Genomic DNA, 18381 nt, shown 5'->3' on the forward strand with positions numbered 1-18381 from the left:
AAACCAACAGACTGGGGTGGGGTGCATTTATTTGGGGCTTTATTTTAACCCTGGCCTCATTCTCTCCATGGGGTACTTCAGTTTTGTTCAAGTAATGTGTGTGTGTGAGTCAGTCACTGGAGAAGAGAAGCGATGGGTTTGTGCACTTGACCCCTCCTTTTTCATCTCTGTGTTAGGCCTTGAGGCTGGAGATGGTAGTCTTAATGAACACATTAGAGAGAGAAGTGGCCCTAGTGGAGAACCTTTCAGATTTTCCTAAGACTGGGGAATCTTTGGAAGGAGAGCTCATGTATTCCCTCATTTGCTCTGAGACACCAGTTTCATCATTTTCTCTTTATGACTTGCTGGGCCAGCATTTCTGGGGAAATAGCACTGCTTTCCCCAGGAACAGAGTGTAGGATATAGCCATCCAAAATGAGGTCATAACAGGAAGACTGTGGGAGTGGGATCCCTAGAATAGAAAAAGTGTTTAGGGAGGGAGGCATTTTCCCTTAACACTGGGAAAAAAGCTTTGTACACATGGTCTCCAGAGTTGAGGTCAAGAGCCCTGGGGATGGATCCGAGGCACATCCTCATCTTCCTCCCCACTCTCGTTGCAGAGTACATTCCTGTTTCCTCTAGTTGAGAAGAAATCGGAATGTATTCTTGCTGCCCGGGGCCCTTGGGAGAACCTGGTGCAGCTGCTGCAGTGGACAGAGGAGGCTCTAGTTCTGAGCTCCTGCCCCCCAACCCCCCCCCACTCCCCGCCCCGCAAGACAAGCTCTGCCCACGCTGTGAGCCTCTTCTCTGAGAAGGCTCTGCAGCCTGTCTGGGCTGTCCAGGGATTTCAGGTGGGGAGATGAATGTTTTTATATCAACTGAACTTAAATAAGAGAAAGAGATGTTTCAGCTGTTTCTCCCCTGTCCAGAGTTCTGTGATCCCAGGCTCTGTTTGGGCTTGTTTGGGGTGGGGTGGGGTGGAGGGAGATGAGAATTGGGGAGGGCTCTGTCCTGGGCAACAGAGTTGTTCTCTGGGCCTTCTTTGGTCAAGTTAGAAGAAGAGGAGGGAGGCAAGGATATCTGGGTCTCATCCTCCAGACTCAGGAGAGGGGTCTCCTGATCCTCCTTTCTACCATGTTGGGATGCTGCACGAGGAGGGAAGGAAATACCAGAGCAGCGTGGATGCTTCCTGAACGGATGAGCTAGAGCTAGGGGTAAGGGCTGGGATGGGATGAGGCTGCAGTGGGGGCGTGTTCCTTAGCTGCTCACCCAGCTTCTGGATCTTTGGACCATTGTGCAGAGAGTAGGGGAGGAGTACTCAGGAGGATGTTGGAAGGAGAGCAGAGGAGTGACCCAGGCATCTGGGTTTGCTTCAGCTTTGTGGGGTAGGGGTCTGGGGGGGTTCAGCATTTGTAGCTAGTTCAGTGCCTGGATACGGCTTCCTTCTTCATATCCCCCACAAGAGTGCTGACTGAATTTCTAGACCAGGGATGCTAGAGGTAAATATAAGAGAATATCTCTTCCTCTTAGATTCCAGTCGATCTATCCCTTTCTCCTTCCCTGGAGATAGGCCCAAGAATTTACCCCCCCCCCCCCCCCCCCCCAGGCTTCACAGGGCCCTTGTTGCTGAACTGTGAATGTCAGTTTCACTTTTGTCTGGGATTGAAGTACCTCGGACTTCCCAGGAGCCTTCTTTTTTTTTCTTGGCTTAGCCTGTGCACTGTGAGGTTAAGGTTGTCTCTGGTTCTGTTTGGATTAACCAACTCTTATGCTGCCTTGCTTGCACAGGACAGACAAAGCTTTGTTTTGGGTGTGTGATAATAGGGCTGTGGGGGGCAAGGAGCACCCGGGTTAAATCTCCACCTTGGGGACCAGCTGATTGGAGTTTCTGGTCTCTTAGAGGCTGAGGATCATTTGGCCCAGAAACTAACATGTCTTCTCTGTGAGCAATGGACTTGAACGAGGGGCCCTGGGGAATTTGTTGGCTTCCTGCCTACACCAGGCATGACGCCTGGGGACCTGGGGTGGGATATTCCGAGACAGGCTGAGGTTTATCCTGCTAATTTGCAATAGAGGGGTTCAAATATAAAGTTACTGCTTTGCCACTTCCTGGGGGCTGTTAATTCTCGCCTGTCCAATTTGACATCTGCCCCTGGAAGATGCTGCTATCCTACAAAGCCTTATAATCATTTGCATTTTGAGCCTGACACTTAAAAATGCACCCGAGGAAGCAGCTTGTTAGAGAGTTATGTGGAGTGGCCTCGGCGCCTGACCAGGGAGCCTGGACTGCATTCCTGCAGAGATTCCCACTCCCATCAGCTAGTTGGGGCTGAGGGAGAGTTTCCAGGAACTTGAGCTGGATGGGAGCTGGGGACAGGGTCAGTCAGCCTGACTGCAAAGCTTTTTGAGCAGCTTGCTCTCTCTGGCTTCTCTCATTTGTCCCCAGGCCGGAAAGTAGTAAGGAACAGAGGGTACCTAACAACATTGAGGCTGCAGCCCAGAGGTGCAGCCCAGGGGACGGTGCGTGGGCAGTTGGAGAAAGGTGTCTAGGCTTGGAGGGTGGGGAACAGTTGACCCCTAAGAGCTCCCTATGTGATGTGCTGTGTGTCATGGGGGTTGGTGGAGGGGGGGGGGGAGTTGGGCCTTTATCCTGGAGCTCTCTCCAATGCTTGAAGGAGGGGAAGAGGCTGAGCACCGGGAGAAACAGCTGGATGGAACTGGGAGAAGTTTTGACAAGGAAGCTACAGACGGGGATGGGGGTGGGGGGCTAGCCAGGGTGTGGCCAGGGAGCTTAGGATTCTGGTGAGAGAAGTTCTCGGTGTCTGTGCACACACACACCTTTCCTCCTAACTGGTTCTTCCAGTTGTGTGTGTGGTGAGTGAAAACTGTTTGGTGTGTGTGGTTAATGACCAAAAGAGCTGTGGGGAGGAGTGGAGGCAGGGCTGGTTTCTTCCTTCAAGAGGATCAGTGTGATAAGTTTGGGCTCTGACAATCCCCTTTAAAAGAGTGCAAAGCAGAAATTCTTGGCGATGCCCTTGTTCCATATCTCATCAGCGAAGCTGGGAAGGGTTGAGACCTCTGGCTTCCCCAGCTGGGCTTGATGAGATGGGGCTGCTCAGGGCCAGGCTGCTGGAGAAGAGGGCCTACCTCTTCTCCCTCTCCTCAGGCAGCCAGTGTGGATCGCCCTCAAGATATCTGTGCATGCGGGAATGCAGGTGACAGTCTGGTGGCCTGCCAGGCTTCTTGTCTCCCTCTCTGCCCCTGCTAAATCTTCACCATGTCTCTCTCCACTCACCTGTAGCTTCGCCAGCCTTGCTGTAGTCCTGCTTCCCCCCACCAAGCCTGATTCCCCAGCCCTCCTCCTCTCTTGGCTCTGAGCCATTGCTTTGGGATTAATTTTCTCTTAGCAGGTTCAGGTGTGGTTCTCAGGGCCCGCTTGGCCTCTGCCTGTTATCCCCATCCCTTGGGCATCCTTATTTCCTGGAAGGATGACTGGGAGTATGTCCACGAGACAGCTCCAAAACGGTGGCCAAGAACAGGAGAGTAGCAGGTGAACTAGGGCTGTGAGGGCCCGGCTAAGGCTGCGGAGGCAGGACTTGGGCTGGGGCCAGCAGTCATTTCCTGGAGCAGTGATGAGTGGCCTGGTTCTATCAGAAGATTTTAAACATTGCTGAAAAAGAAAGAGGCTGGTGTTGAGGCTGGGAAGCAGGGGGAACATGCTTTTGAGGCTTTCCTGAATTTCATTGCCAGAGGCAATATAAGTATTGAAATCCTGGTGTTCCCAACTGTTCTCTTTCAGGTTGTCATTGATGTGCCTCAGTGTTGCATATCTGTTACTTCCTGGGCCTCAGTCTCCTGCATCTGTTTCTTGGAGCTTTGGACTTTGTATCAGTGTTCAAAGGTCTGATTCTTGGGAAAGAAAGAAGGAAGAGAGAAGGAAGGAGAGAGAGAAAGGAAGGAAGAATGGAGGAAAGAGAATTTGCCTTGGGAGTCATGTCATGGCACTCAGAATCTGTTAAGAAGTTTAGAAACATCTATCTAAAGCAGTGATTCTGAACAGGGCAGGGGGTAATTTCATCCATCCACCCATTTGTATTTCCTTCCTCCCTCCCTCCCTCCCTCCCTCCCTCCCTTCCTTCCTCCCCCCGCCCCCCCCAACTCCATCTATGTATGCATTTATCCATCTGCTCAAGGGACATTTGACAGTGTCTGGAGACATTTTTGGTTATTAGAACTGAGGGGATGCTACTATCATCTAGTAGATTGAGGCCAGGGTTGCTGCTAAGTATCCTTTGAATGCACAGAAGAGCCCACCACAACGAGAATCATCCCAGCCCCAAATGTCAGTACTTTGGAGAAACTCTGATCTAAAGGAGTTGAGACAAGGTCATCCTGTTGGTTCAGGGATGATGATAAGGACTCTGGCTGGTCATCCAGCCCAAGGCAGTTTGGATTTGATGAGCTTGGAATAAATGTTCTTTCTGCCTCTCTCTGAACAATGATGCTCTAGTCCTATTTTCCAGGATCAGGAGTATTGTGTCCTGGCACTCCTGATCCTCCCACCTCATCAGTACAGGTTCTATATTGGAGAGGGACCAAGAAGTACTGAGTCTATCCTGCATCCTCCCTAAGTACCCAGAGTGGGGTAGGCTGGCTGCCAGTTTTGTTGCTTGGCTTCTTGAGGCAGGGTTGCTAGGCCGGCTCTGCTTAGTCAGGACTCTGGAATGGAGACCAGTCATCTTTATAGCATGACTGTGTTACAGGAAAACGTCTGCTCAGTTGCTGGGGACTCTGCTCAGTGCTCGGAATCACTTCATCTAGTCCTAGTCCCAAATCCTATCTTGACCCATTCTTGACTCAGACCTTCAAGAGATTTGTGTTGCTCCTCTGGCAGCCCGATGAGCTGTGACAGAAATTGTCCTTCACACCTTCTCCTTCCTCCTACCTCTGTGAATTTATTTCCTAAATTCAGTGTTTCTTTCCATGGTAGTAATGAGTAGATACTCCCAGTTTAGAGGGGAATCTTGACTCTGGAAATTGAGAATTCTGTAAGCATACAGGGGTTTGTTTTTCTCCTGTGTCCCATCCTAGGAAAGCCTACACTCCCAGTGGCCTTATTTCTAGTCCTGTAGCTCTTTCTTCTGCTTGTTCCCTGAGAACTAGTATCGGGATTCCTCTGGGGTGCAAGGCACATCTAGGCGTCTGTAGGGCTCAGCAGCTACCAGGCTCCATCCTGCTGCTGAACGGAGAGAAGAGGAGTGAGCCCTGTTCTCTTCATGTATGCTGCCCCCGAGCAGAGGGTGGCATACATGTTGGCCACTGGTGCCTAGGTCCCAAGTCCCAGACAGGGACATTGATTTGCAGGGAGGATATGGAAAGACAAGGGAAAGGGGAGCAGAGAGCTGTATTCACTCACAGTGCCCACAGATCTGCTGCAGGATTGAGCCAGGACTGCCCTGGCACCTGGTGTTCCTGGTGTGTAGGGAAGTCCAGGTATATGTTGCAGGGAAAGGGGCAGACAGGTGCGGCTGTCTGGGAAGGAGTGGGAAGGAGTCTGATGGGAAGGAGTCGCTTTGACGAGCGGGGACTATGCCTTTGACTTCCTGAGGTTGGCTGGTAGTGCCCGTCTAGTGTTTCCTGCCAGGCATTTTAGGAATCAGTCCCGAGAAGCGAAAACTCCCCTCCTCCCCTCTTTGGCCCTGATGGCTATCAGGCCTGTCACACAGCCCCCATGTCACAGCAGGAGGTCTAAGTCCAAAAGGGGAGCAAAGACTGGTCTCTTCTTGCAGAAGAGCCCAGTGGTGGAGGAAACAGAGTGACACCTGGAGGAAACAGAGTGACACCGTAGTGAGAGTGGTTCATGGAGCAGATCATGACTGAGCTGTCACTGCTCCACTGACCCCTGGTCTGCTGTGGGGTTACCCGTGTGCCAGATAGCAGACCTGCCCTGAAAGAATGGGTGCATAGTACAGTAAGGGAGAGGGAGGCCCGGGAGTGCTCTTTGTAGTTGGTTAGTGTCCATCTGTGCCCATCCCCCAGCGTGGGTCCTCAGGGAGCTTCAGTAGCAGGACAGCGTGTGACCTCTGGAAGCCTTTCCTACCTTGTGCTGTGTATCTCTGGGGCTTTCACAGCAGGAGGACTGGAGCCAAGGAATGAAGCCTGGTGCTGGCTTTGTCCCCTGGCTGGGCACAGGCAGGGGTAGCTGAGCCCGTCTTGTGCAATCTCTGAATTTATAAAGCAGAGGCCAGACGAGGCTGAACTGAACGAGGAGCGGGGGGTTTGCTTCTGGACTTGGAGCCGGGATCTGTTTGTAGCCTCCCCGCTGCAGACGGGCAGCTGTATGACTCACGGCCTGAAGGGCCAGGCAGAAGGCATTCTCTCTGGTTCACAGGAATTCTGCTTGTTTATTTGTGAGTGCGTGTATTTCCTCCTTCCCTTCTCTCAGTCTCTAACGTCGCCCCTTCTGCAGGAGATCTGCCCAAGGAGAATCCATATGAGGATGTGGACTTAAAGAGCCGAAGAGCAGGACGAAAATCACAGCAATTGTCCGAAAACTCCTTGGACTCTTTGCACAGGATGTGGGGTCCTCAGGACAGGAAGTACAACAACCCACCCACTCAGGTAATGGCAGCCCCAACGTGGGCCAGTGTGAGGGCCGCAGTGGAGGCCTGTCCTACTGGGGTTCTGGTCTGCTCCCACTCCCACTCCTTCCCTCACTAGTGCTTGGCAAAGGAGGTGACCTCAGGAAAGAGCTCTGCAGGCAGGGACTTCTCCCATGTTGAAATCCTTGTGGGCAAGCAAGATGTGCTCCTGGGGCACCCCACCCCTGTTCTTCCCTTTACTACTCGAGCTCTACGCTGCAACACTGAGGCATGAGCCCTGGCTGCCTCCTGTCTTATCATTGCTCCTGCTCCCCTTCTGTGGGCATCAGGAAGACGGGGCCCTGTTCTGAGTCTTGGTATTCCTCAGCTCTGGCCCCACTTGGGGGCCAGGCCTAGGCCCAAGAACCAGATTTGGAGAGCCAGACAGGTGTCCACCAGACCTGGAGCCACTCGTGTTGGAGGAAATAAGACTGAATCTTCAAGGAATGGACTGATAGAAAGAGTCCAAGGAGACCATTAGACTTCAGCTCATTCCAGCCTTGTCCAGGCTGGACAGGAGGCAGGAGAATGGAGGCGCTCTCTCCGACCTGCCCAGGCAACTCCACTTCTCTTTGCAAATGGGACCTGGACATTTTCTAACATTGGCTGGAGAATGTAGAAATGATCTGGCTTTGGAATGATGTAACATTTTTATAAGAGATTCACCTTTCTCATGCGCTATATTCAAACAGGCTTCTGCTGAATTTGTGTGGCCAGCATCATTGGGAAGTGGGAAGAGGACTCTGGGGGACAGGAGGAAGGAGGGCTGGCCGAAGAGTGATGAGGGACGATGCCAGATGCAGACAGTGGGTGGGAGGTGGGCTGAGTTGGCAGGGGTGCTGCCTTTCTAGCAGGGAGCAGGATCTGTGGAGAGTAAGGTGCCTATGCAGAAGGGTGCTAGTGTAGACCCAGGGAGCAGGTCAGGGCTAGGAAGGGGCAGCGGTGGCGAAGCAGCCACCTGGCTGTGAGGCCCTCCTTGCTGGGCTTTGGGAATGAGAACCCAAAACCCTTATGTTCTTCCTGGAAGAGGTGAGCAGGGCCAGGCTGCCATGTGGATTATAGCCCCTGCCAAAGAAGTCTTTTAGGACTGGATTGGGGGCCAGGCTGAATAAGGAGTGAAGGCTAAGCCTAGTCTCAAAACTCAGGAAGAGCCCCCAGAATTCCCTCTTGTCCTTCTCTTTCCATTCAGATGAGAGCCCAGTTTTCTTAGCCTCTGTTTTCTTTTTTCTGGCAGAGGTGGTTCAGCTTCCTTTGTGGAAGCACGTATCTCATCTAGCCCTGACCTGCTGATTAGCAGCTGAGGTCTTAGGAGAGGAAACACAGGCAGAGGGAAATTCCAGGGTGGGATTCGGGGGAGCCAGGGATGCCAGCCAAGGCATCTGTGCTGAAGCCCTCTCCCACATTTTCTCCCCCATGCCAGCTCTCTCTGAAGCCCAGCAGCCAGTCCTTGCGCAGTGGGAACTGGTCAGAGAGGAAGAGCCACAGACTGCCGCGATTACCCAAGAGGCACAGCCATGACGACATGCTGCTGCTGGCTCAGCTGAGCCTGCCGTCTTCACCCTCCAGCCTCAACGAGGACAGCCTTAGCACCACCAGCGAGTTGCTGTCCAGCCGCAGGGCCCGGCGCATTCCTAAGGTAGCCTCCCTGGAGGGGCCGCCCTGGGGCTGGCTGGGCAGGTGGGCGGGCAGGTGGGCAACTCCCTCTGGTCTGTCCTTCCCTAATCTGGGGCTGCTTCCTCAGTTCTCCTTGAATGAGTTTTGGATCCCTGCACTGGCCTTTCTTTTTCATCTGGTTAAGTCCCTATCTTATTAGCAAAGATGGATTAAGTGATTCGTGGTTGCACAGATGTTAGGGAAAGGACAGGCTAGCCTCTCCCCCCAGGGAGCACTCCATGCCATTGAGCTACCGGAAACCAATCCATCAGGAGACTCCCCATTAGTGAGTGCGAGGTGTACGTGTGCAGATCTCTCTGTGCCTACACAAAAACTTCCAGGCTTTGAAGGACCTAGGACTCCAATTTGGGTCTTCCTTTCTCTGACTTTCAGAATTGAGTTTTCAGCAATGATTTGCACACACAGGCAGTCAGACCCAAATCCCCAGCCCAAAGTGGCAGGATTTAGCCAAATGGTATTTTTAGCCTACAAACAATGCTTGGGTATATTGGGAATTTAGCTCCTTCCTGTCGTGGCCCCGGGTTATAGCCTAGAGGGAAAGGCTCCAATCCTTGTTCCTGTTATTACGTCTGAGGAGCTCTTTGTCTCTGTTGGTTCAGTGACTCTGGGGACTCAGAAGCTCCCATCCTGTGTAGTTTGATCACAGTTCCTTCCTCTGGGGAGCTAAGTTTAACATCCTTGTTTTGGGGCAGGAGACCACTTAGGGGTGAGGGAGATAGAGAGCCACCAGCCAGTCTGCACTCTGGGGCAGTGCAGCATGGAGACTAGTACTGGGCCCAGTGTGTGTGTGGAGGATGGTTCTGCTTGCACCTTGAGGGAATGAATGGACTACTAATCAGCCTTCTTAGAAGTAGGGGCAGCTGGTGTTAGGGTTGCCTCACCCTTCCTGCTTTTCTCACCCAGCTTGTCCAAAGAATTAACTCCATCTACAATGCCAAGAGGGGAAAGAAGAGGTTAAAAAAGCTGTCTATGTCCAGCATTGAGACAGCATCACTAAGAGGTAGGCCTTGATGTCTGACCTGGTTCAGGTGTCTGGGGCCCTTGGGCAGTAGGAATGGGGAGAGGCACAGACTAGCCTCAGTTGACCCTTCTGTGGGCCAGTCATAGGATCCTCCTGCCTTCTAGGAGGGGAGAGTCCTCTCAAGAAGTGGCACATGGAAGGGGAGGGCCAAAGAGGGAAGGGAGCCTGAGCTGTGAGGCCCTGATTAAGGAGGTGGGTGTGGGAATCTGCTTCTGGCAAAAGGAAAGGCCAGACTTACTGAGCACTATGGTCTGTTTCCCATTTCAAATCTTGGCATCCTAGAGGCAGGCCCTATGATCCAGGCCTGTAGGCCTCACTGCTGGCTCAGCCTCCTGCTCAGGCCTTTAGCAGCTTCCCCCAGATCAGAAGTGGATGGATAGGGGTTTGTATAGTAATTAGCACCTGTGGTTTGAGCTCAGAGGGACCTTGGGCCCATGGGGGCCCAGAAGAGTTATGATCCATCCCTGGTGAGGAGACCTGGGAGGGGGGCACAAGAAATGTTGGGTGTGGGGCAGTGGCTCAGCAAGCATGCACTCCTGCTGTTACTTTTCCAGATGAGAATAGTGAGAGCGAGAGCGACTCTGACGACAGGTTCAAAGGTGAGGCGTGGCTCCCCAAGAGCACGGAACCCCTTCCCGGCCCTGGCTGTGGAGTTACCCCCTTCCTCTGCACATATAGTTCCAGTGTCCCCCATTGGCCTGCTCTGGAGAGGCAACAGGCAGGCGGGATAGCAGGCGATAGAGCAAGGAGCTGTAGGGGAATCCCCTCCTACTGCATGCAGGGCAGCCTTGTGCAGGTTGGACTCACATGTCTCCCCCTCATTTGGACTTCCCCAAGGTGTTGTCCATGAGGATTGGGGGTTAGACTTGCCTGGTAAATGCTGCGAATCTGGCAGGCCAGAGGTGGGTTTAGAATATCACAAGTACCTCTTCTGGTTGTGAGAAATGTGCCACAGTCTGAGGAAACTGGTCCTCTGGAGGCCCTGAGGCCACTTACCCCCCATATCTCTAGAGAGGAGGACTGACCCCCTCCCTGAAAAGGTTTTGGGAACTTCCCGTTCCAGCAGCCTTGGATAAATCTGTTGTTTCTCTACTGGGAAACCTACCTAGACTTTCCTGGATGGTTAACATATGTGGGAGCTGGCTCCCTCCTTCCTTCCTCTACCAGTCCCCCAGGCAAGTGGGCAACTGGCCTTTGGGCCTGGAACAGGGACAAGGAATCCAAGTCCAGGGATTCTGAGAGGGGCCCAGGATAAAGCCTTCGTGGAGGTTCTTATCTTCTCCTGTTGGTACTACACAGGGGTAGGTGGGTGCCAGGCATCCATGTCTGGGTTTACCTGGCTTAGACAGTCCTGTCAGCCCCAGCCCAGCCTCCAGAAGCTCCTAGAAGGCCCAGTACAGTAGCTTCCTGTGGCAGGGTAGAGCCTTCTCACAGGTGTAGACACCTTGCTCTTGCCACGTCAACCCCCAACCCAGCTAGGACCGGGCTTCAGCACTCAGAGGTGGTCCACAGTGGCAGAGCCTGAGACTGGGTGGAGGGAGGCTAATCTGGGGTCCGTGCGGATTCAGCCTGCCTGTCCCCTGACCTATGACCTGCCCCCAGCCCACACGCAGCGCCTGGTCCACATCCAGTCAATGTTGAAGCGTGCACCCAGCTATCGGACCCTGGAGCTGGAACTGCTCGAGTGGCAGGAGCGGGAGCTTTTTGAGTACTTTGTGGTGGTGTCCCTCAAGAAGAAGCCATCTCGAAACACCTACCTCCCTGAAGTCTCCTACCAGTTTCCCAAGGTGAGGCCATCTTTCCCCATCCCACCCCTCCTCTGGCACCTCCTGTCTGCCTGGCCCATTTGTGGAGCAAGAGAGATCCTTTACCTGCCACAGCCACTCACCTAGCTGTGGCAGCCTTGAGCTTGATGCCTGCTGGTTAGCAGGGAAGAAAGGGTTGGCTTCAGGGGCATGGGTTTGGGCCAGGGCTTATTCACAGAACGCCTCCCAGTAGGCTTAGAATAAAACCCAAATTGTTTATAAGGATGGCAAGGGGCCTGCAGGAGGGCCCCCAGGTACTTCTACTTTTTTTTTTCTCTTTTTTTTAACAACTTTTTTTTGAGACCTGAGTCATATACCGTATAATTCAGCTATTTAAAGTGTACAATTCAATGACTTTAGTATATTCAGAGTTGTACAATCAATGTTAGAACGTTTTTAAAAAGGATTTTATTGGGGATCCCTGGGTGGCTCAGTGGTTTAGCGCTGCCTTCAGCCCAGGGTGTGATTCTGGAGACCCGGGATCGAGTCCCATGTCAGGCTCCCTGCATGGAGCCTGCTTCTCCCTCTGCCTGTGTCTCTGCCTCTCACTCTCTCTGTGTCTCTCATGAATAAATAAATAAAATCTTTTTTAAAAAAAGGATTTATTTATTCTAGAGAGAGTGTGCATGCAAGCAAGCAAGGGGAAGAACAGAAGGGAAGCCAGAGGGAGAGGGAGAGAGAATCTGAAGCAGACTCCATACTCAGCATGGAGTCCGACACGGGGCTCAGTCTCACGACCATGAGATCATGACCAAGAGTCAGACGCTTAACTGACTGAGCCACTGAGGTGCCCCTAGAACATTTTTATCACCCAAAAGGAAACCCTGTACCCCGTTGGCTGTCACTCCCCATCCCCCCACCTGCCTTCCCTCTTACTGCACCTTCCCTGCCCATCACCAGCCAGCCAACCTGGCCTCCTTGCTCTCTGCCTCTGCCTGGAATGTTCTTTCTTCAGCTCTGCACATGGCTGCCAGCTCTTTTTCATTCCTCGTTCTCTGCCCAGATACTACCTCTTCCAGGAGATCTTTCCAGATACCTAAAGTATCCCTCCCCCTGCCCAGTTCTCTGTCATAGCACCCTGTTTATTCCCTTTGTGGTACCGTTGGAGATTTTGTTGTTGATTGTCTCACTCTCCTGACCAGAATGTGCAGGGACAGGGACCTCGCCCACTTTGTTTTCCATCAGCAGCCGCAGCGCATGACACAGGGCCAGGTGCCACATAGAAAGCGCTCATTTGGCACATACTCAATGAATAAATGATGACTCAGCTCACACCCAGGCCTCTCCGTAAGAATCCAGAATGGGGACAGGATTGCTGAGAAGCATGCCAGTTGGTCGGATGCCATCTAGAGCTCTCAGGGGAGGAGATGCTTCTCAGCTACCCCCTCCCACCCCCAGAATCCATGTCTTCTCTCGTCTATTTCTTCCCATATTCCTCTCCCTGCAGCTGGACCGACCCACCAAGCAGATGCGGGAGGCAGAGGAGAGGCTCAAGGCCATTCCCCAGTTTTGCTTCCCTGATGCCAAGGACTGGCTTCCTGTGTCAGAGTATAGCAGGTGAGGCCTGGCCTGGTCTGGCTGGAGGCAGGAAGAGGGCATAGCTCCTTTACTCTCACAGCGGGAGTAACTGCATGGGACATACCCCAGTCTCTGCCTCTGCTTTTACAGCAGCCTAGCCCTTCACCTCCTCCCTGGGAGGGATTCCCTCTCCTCGGGTGCTGTTTCCTGGGTCCTCTGATCCTTCTCTGATGCCAGACCCCTCCCCGTTCCAGTGAGACTTTCTCTTTCATGCTGACTGGGGAAGACGGCAGCAGACGCTTTGGCTACTGCAGGCGCTTACTGGTGAGTAGGGCCATTCAGTCTTTGGGGGGCTGGGCTGCAGAGCGTGTGAGTGTGTGTATATGTGGGCGCACCTGCACTTTAACTCTAGCTTGTATGAGATTCTACATTCTGCTTCCTTGTATGCTCTTTGAGGCCACCCTGACACATACACACGCACACATGCACACACACACACACACACACACACACACAGTTAAGGCACTCCTGGGATGGCAGGACTTAGAGTGACCCCTCTGATTAGGCCCCAGGATCTAAGATAATCTGCAATAAGAGGTGAGAGTGGATCATCTTCTGCTGGGCTGTCATATGTGTTTAACTTTCCTACACGTTTTCATCTCATTTGTTTCTCTCGGACTTCCGGGCTCTGGTTGCTGATGCTGGATTGCAGGATCATATCACCCCAGCAGTACGTGTGTGCATCAGACAGGGGTAGAGGCCAGCCTTCCTCATGCCCTAGCCAGCTATGTAAAGGGGCATCCTGTCTGTGGTCTGCTAGTGTTGGAGGCTGAGGAGGGGCTGAGCAGTACCTTTTATGGGATTCTGGAAGACAGGCCTTGAACAGAGGGGAGTGGGAGGGTTTTGAAAATCTAAGCCGTGTTATATAGAGAGGAGCCCTTCCTCATCTCCCTTTCCACTAGTCCTAGGCAATAGATTGAGGTAAGGTAAAGAGAGAGTCCTATTGCACTCTCCCCTGGAGTTCACTTGGGATGTTGTTGGTTTGGGGTGTGAGCAGTGTTTCAGGGCTCCCATGCCTTAGTGGGACAAGGACTCACTAGATGCCAGTCTAGGGACAGATGAAGCAGATCCTTGCTAGGCAAGGGTCATAGCAGGGATCCCAAATGAAGGTTTCTGAGCCACTCACTCATTCATTCATTCATTCATTCATTCATTCATTCATTCATTCTGAAACCCATACCATACTCCTATTGAGGGTCAGGCAACATGTTAAAGGCACTTAAAGAGGAGTTAGACATGAATCCAATCCAATCCTCAAGGAATTTTCGATAGTCTAGTAGAGGAGGTTGGACTTTGGATGTAGAAGGGAAGGCAAAGGGAATAAACTATTATTTAGGACCTATTATGTTCCAGGCTGGCTGCTTTTAAGTATGTCATCTTCTTTAATCCTTGTAATGGTTTATGGAGTATTACTATGTCTGTTCTATAGAGTAAGAAACTAAGACTTGGATCACACAGCCAGTGAGAGACAGAGCCAGGATTGACTCTTAAGTTCTTTAACACCAAGTCTCATGGTCTTGGATCACCCCAAAGAGTAGTCTGGGGAGGAGGAATATTTGGATATTGAATGCCCAGGGAGTAGGGCCAAGGGAACATGGAGCAGGACGGACGCCCGGTGGAGAGCCAGGCAGAGGCCAGCAGCCCCCTGGTTTACCTGGGCCCAGAGAGGAGCATTCTGAAGGCTGGCGTTGCAGGAACAGTGATGGAACAGAGCCGCTCCTTTGCAGCGGGCCTGCTGCCCCCAGGGAAGAGCATGTTTGTCCTGGCGTGCTCGGAGAGGGCCTGGGCTGGGCCCCTGCCAAGGGGGCTGGCACTAGCTCGGCATTCCTGCAGATTGGACACAATGATTCTAACCCAAATCCCACATACTTGATTTAATCACTTGGGGCTTTAGGGGAGGCGGGGGAGAGGGAAAGAGAGAGGAGTGAGTTTCAGGCCTAATATGGACAAAACAGCCTTCTCTTTAGATCTGTGACGTGTGGCCAGCAGGTTTGGAAACTGAAATAGACCCATCTGCATTTGCTTAGCAGCCTGCATGAGGGGCCAGCACCTGCTGCTCTGCTCCCTCCCTATTCGGCCTTGCCAGGCATTCAGGCATCGGAGCCAGAGGCAGCCACAGGGCCCTGCCAGCCCCTGGCTGGAGAAGTAGACTCCTGTGGACTCACCCCAACCCGCATTTGGGGGCTCCAGGCCTGGGGAGCTCTCAGTGCACATCTCCTCCAGCCACTCACCTTTTCAATGCCCCTTCTCCTCTGTTCTGCGCTCCTAGCAAACCTCTGGTCTGTGTCTTTGCCTCCTTTTATCTTCTGTCCTGTTGGCAGGCAACAGACTCTACCTGTAAGACAGCACATCAGAGTCCAAAACAGAGTCCTGGCTCCACGACTTTTAGATGCATGCCCTTGGGCAATGTCTTAATATTTTTGTGACTCAGTTTACTCACCTGTAAAATGCAGATGATAGTGTCTGTGCCTATCTCAGGCCGTTTGCAAAGTACCAAGCCCAGGACTCAGATATGATAAATATTCAATAAATAGTAGTTTGCTGTCCCTCTCTGTGTTCATTCTATCTTACTAGAATGGGGTGGATCGAGGAAGGAAGGCAAGGGGAACCTAGAATGGGAATGTTTTATAGAATGTCCCCTGTGAGGGACAGACTCCATGGCTTGCTCCAAGGAATGTGCACAAGGCCCTCTTGTTACTATTGCATCCCCTGGATTCCCAGCTTTAGCCATGTAAATCCATAAATCACCCCATAGCTTCTGCCTCTTTTGCCAGCCTCTGTCAGCATCCTCCTGGGAGGAGCTTGGCAGGAGCCTGGCACCTCGGGTGGGAAGACCCAGCAGAGGCTGACACCTGCCCCTGAAGAGTATCAGCCTTTCCTCTGGGGGGCCTGGTTGAGTTGCGATGTAGAAGGGGCTTGGAGTTGTCCACTAGATCAGTCCTTAGTTCTCAGTTCCCAAGGAAGAGGAGCCAGATGTGGTAATCATGCATTCTCTGTATCTGTCTATTTCTCCTCCGCCTCGTCCCGACCCAGCCAAGTGGGAAAGGGCCTCGGTTGCCAGAGGTATACTGTGTCATCAGCCGCCTTGGCTGCTTCGGCTTGTTTTCCAAGGTAAGAGGGCTCTGGCTTACTTCCCTCCCCTTTTTCCCAGCTGACAGCTCCCTTAGGAGTATCTGTAGCCTGCTTAGATGAGAAAACCACCTGTGCGCACAAACGAGCAAGCGGGTGCGAGAGAGAGAATGCAAGAGCAAGTACAGGGAGCTCTTGGACTCCTTCCTATTCCCAAGCCTGGCTCCCCATCTGGCCAGCTGGCAACTCCCCAACTCCTGCACCAGCATGGTCTGCCAATGTCTACTCTGGGCCATGGGCAGAGCCAGAGTCCTTGGGGACAGAGACACCAGACCCCCTTGGAGAAGCCAAGTGCCCAGGGACCCAGCTCGCAACTGGTGTTTCCTTTGCCCAGCTCCTGGGTGTGAGGCAAGGATGAGTTAGAGAGCAGAGCAGTCATCGAGTGCCAAGGGAAGCAGGCAGGGTAGAATGTAAGGCTGCTGGTGGGACAGTCCTCCTGTACCCCTTGACCCTTGTTGGTCAGAGGCCAGGCCACCCTCTTCTTTGCCCAGGAGGGTAGGGAAGGGCAGTGCCCTGACACCCTTCCTCTTTGGGCTGCTGGTGGTGGGCACAGGTCCTAGATGAGGTGGAGCGCCGGCGTGGGATCTCTGCTGCCTTGGTCTATCCCTTCATGAGAAGTCTAATGGAATCGCCCTTCCCTGCCCCCGGGAAAACCATCAAAGTGAAGACCTTTCTTCCAGGTGCTGGCAATGAGGTAGGGATTTCTGCTGCCTCTTCCCTCAGACTATGGATGGGGATTGGAGGAATGCCTGCCTCGCCAAGGCTGCAGCCCCTGGGAGGGGCAGAGCACGGCCCCTTCCTCGCTCACCATGTGTGTGTAGCTAATCAGTAGGGACTGGAAAAGTGAATGATAGAACTGTAATGGGGGCCCAACTCCCTGCAGCTCCTAGGGGGCCTTCCCTGACCCGCTTGGACTTAGCTGCTTTCCACCTGCCCTCCTTCATTCATTCATCGGGTATTTCCCAACAGTACTCAGTCAGTCAGGGATGGCACCAGACCCCGGAGCAGGCATGAAGTTGCAGTGGGCCACAGCTGTTTTGTGGAGTTCACGATCTAGTGGGAGCAACCAATATTAAATACATACGTCTGCTTCTAAGTTGATAATTCCTAAATGTTTCAAGTGCCAGGTACAGGCACGGGAATGAGAACATGAGACAGGGGATCTGCTTTAGGTTTGGGCCCCAGGAAGGTCTCCTCTGAGGAAGTGACTAGGGTTGAGTAGAGTCAGCTCAATGAAGAGGGGAGAGATACTGAAAGAGGAGGGTTTAGATGGGAGACCATTATTCCAGGTAGATAGAGAACATGGCATAGTGACAAGCAGCTGAAGAAAGGTGACGATGGTTGAAAGGGGAGTGAAGCATGGTAGACAGCAAGGGCCACATCACGGTATGCCTGCTAGGCCAAGGTAAGGATTGTGGAGTTTATCTAAAGCAGGGTTAGAAGATGGGAGATGTAGTTTTAAAAGCTCACTCGGGGATCCCTGGGTGGCGCAGTGGTTTGGCGCCTGCCTTTGGCCCAGGGCGCGATCCTGGAGTCCTGGGATCGAATCCCACATCGGGCTCCCGGTGCATGGAGCCTGCCTCTCCCTCCACCTGTGTCTCTGCCTCTCTCTCTCTGTGACTATCATAAATAAATAAAAATTAAAAAAAAAAAAAAAAAAGAAAGCTCACTCGGACTGCTGTGGTGAAAACAGGGAGACTGGCTAGGCTGTCCTGCAGTAGTAGTATAGGCAGGAGATGGTAGTAGCTTGGATTAAGGTGTGCTGGGAAAGGTGAGGAGAAGTAGGTGGATTTGAGATGTAGTTTATTTATTTGTTTTATTTATTTTTTTAAATCTTTTTTTTAAGATTTTAATTATTTATTCATGAGAGACACACAGAGAGAGAGAGAGAGAGAGAGGGGGGGGGGGGGGTAAAGACACAGGCGGATGGAGAAGCAGGCTCCATGCAGGAAGCCTGATGTGGGACTCGATCCTGGGACTCCAGGATCATTCCCTGGGCTGAAGGCAGGCGCTAAACTGCTGAGCCACCCAGGAGTCCCAGAGATGTAGTTTATTTTATTTTATTTTATTTTATTTTATTTTATTTTATTTTATTTTATTTTATTTTATTTTTTTAAAGATTTTATTTATTTATTCATAGAGACAGAGAGAGAGGCAGAGACACAGGCATCATACAGAGAGCCCGACGTGGGACTCGATCCAGGGTCCCCAGGATCACGCCCTGGGCTGCAGGCGGTGCTAAACCTCTGTGCCACCGGGGCTGCCCCAGAGATGTAGTTTAGATGATCAGAAGCACTTTGTGTTGAGTGGAAATATGGAATGTTAGGGAGATTTTAGGACTAGCTCCTAGCTTTCTGGCTTGAGCAATAAGATAGCTGCTGGAGTGCTGCCTGTAGAGGGAGCAGGCTCTGAGGAGGAGGCGGGGGAGGCAGATTTTGTATGTGTTATGTTTAAGATACCTGTGTGGCACTCAGGAGAAGACATGTAGTAGCAAAAGTGTAGCTGGGGAAGAGAAGAGAGCCTGGACCCAGTCCTCCTTGGACCTGGGGAACTC

General features: G+C 52.3%; 1 protein-coding gene across 11 annotated transcripts in view; it reads left to right on the forward strand.

Annotated features, from left to right (window-relative positions):
• DENND2B (DENN domain containing 2B) overlaps nucleotides 1-18381 on the forward strand; it is a 169908-nt gene that overhangs the window by 140343 nt on the left and 11184 nt on the right. For all 11 annotated transcript variants that reach the window (XM_072794151.1, XM_072794145.1, XM_072794147.1 and 8 more), the window contains 9 exons: nucleotides 6449-6600; nucleotides 8041-8256; nucleotides 9198-9294; nucleotides 9870-9914; nucleotides 10918-11102; nucleotides 12568-12677; nucleotides 12893-12962; nucleotides 15732-15809; nucleotides 16381-16521. In XM_072794151.1, coding sequence (XP_072650252.1) covers nucleotides 6449-6600; nucleotides 8041-8256; nucleotides 9198-9294; nucleotides 9870-9914; nucleotides 10918-11102; nucleotides 12568-12677; nucleotides 12893-12962; nucleotides 15732-15809; nucleotides 16381-16521 — 1094 coding nt within the window. The remainder of the gene's footprint in view (nucleotides 1-6448; nucleotides 6601-8040; nucleotides 8257-9197; nucleotides 9295-9869; nucleotides 9915-10917; nucleotides 11103-12567; nucleotides 12678-12892; nucleotides 12963-15731; nucleotides 15810-16380; nucleotides 16522-18381) is intronic.

Source organism: Canis lupus, chromosome 23 (genome assembly GCF_048164855.1).
Source record: "Canis lupus baileyi chromosome 23, mCanLup2.hap1, whole genome shotgun sequence".
In the NCBI taxonomy this organism is placed as follows: Eukaryota; Metazoa; Chordata; class Mammalia; order Carnivora; family Canidae; genus Canis; species Canis lupus.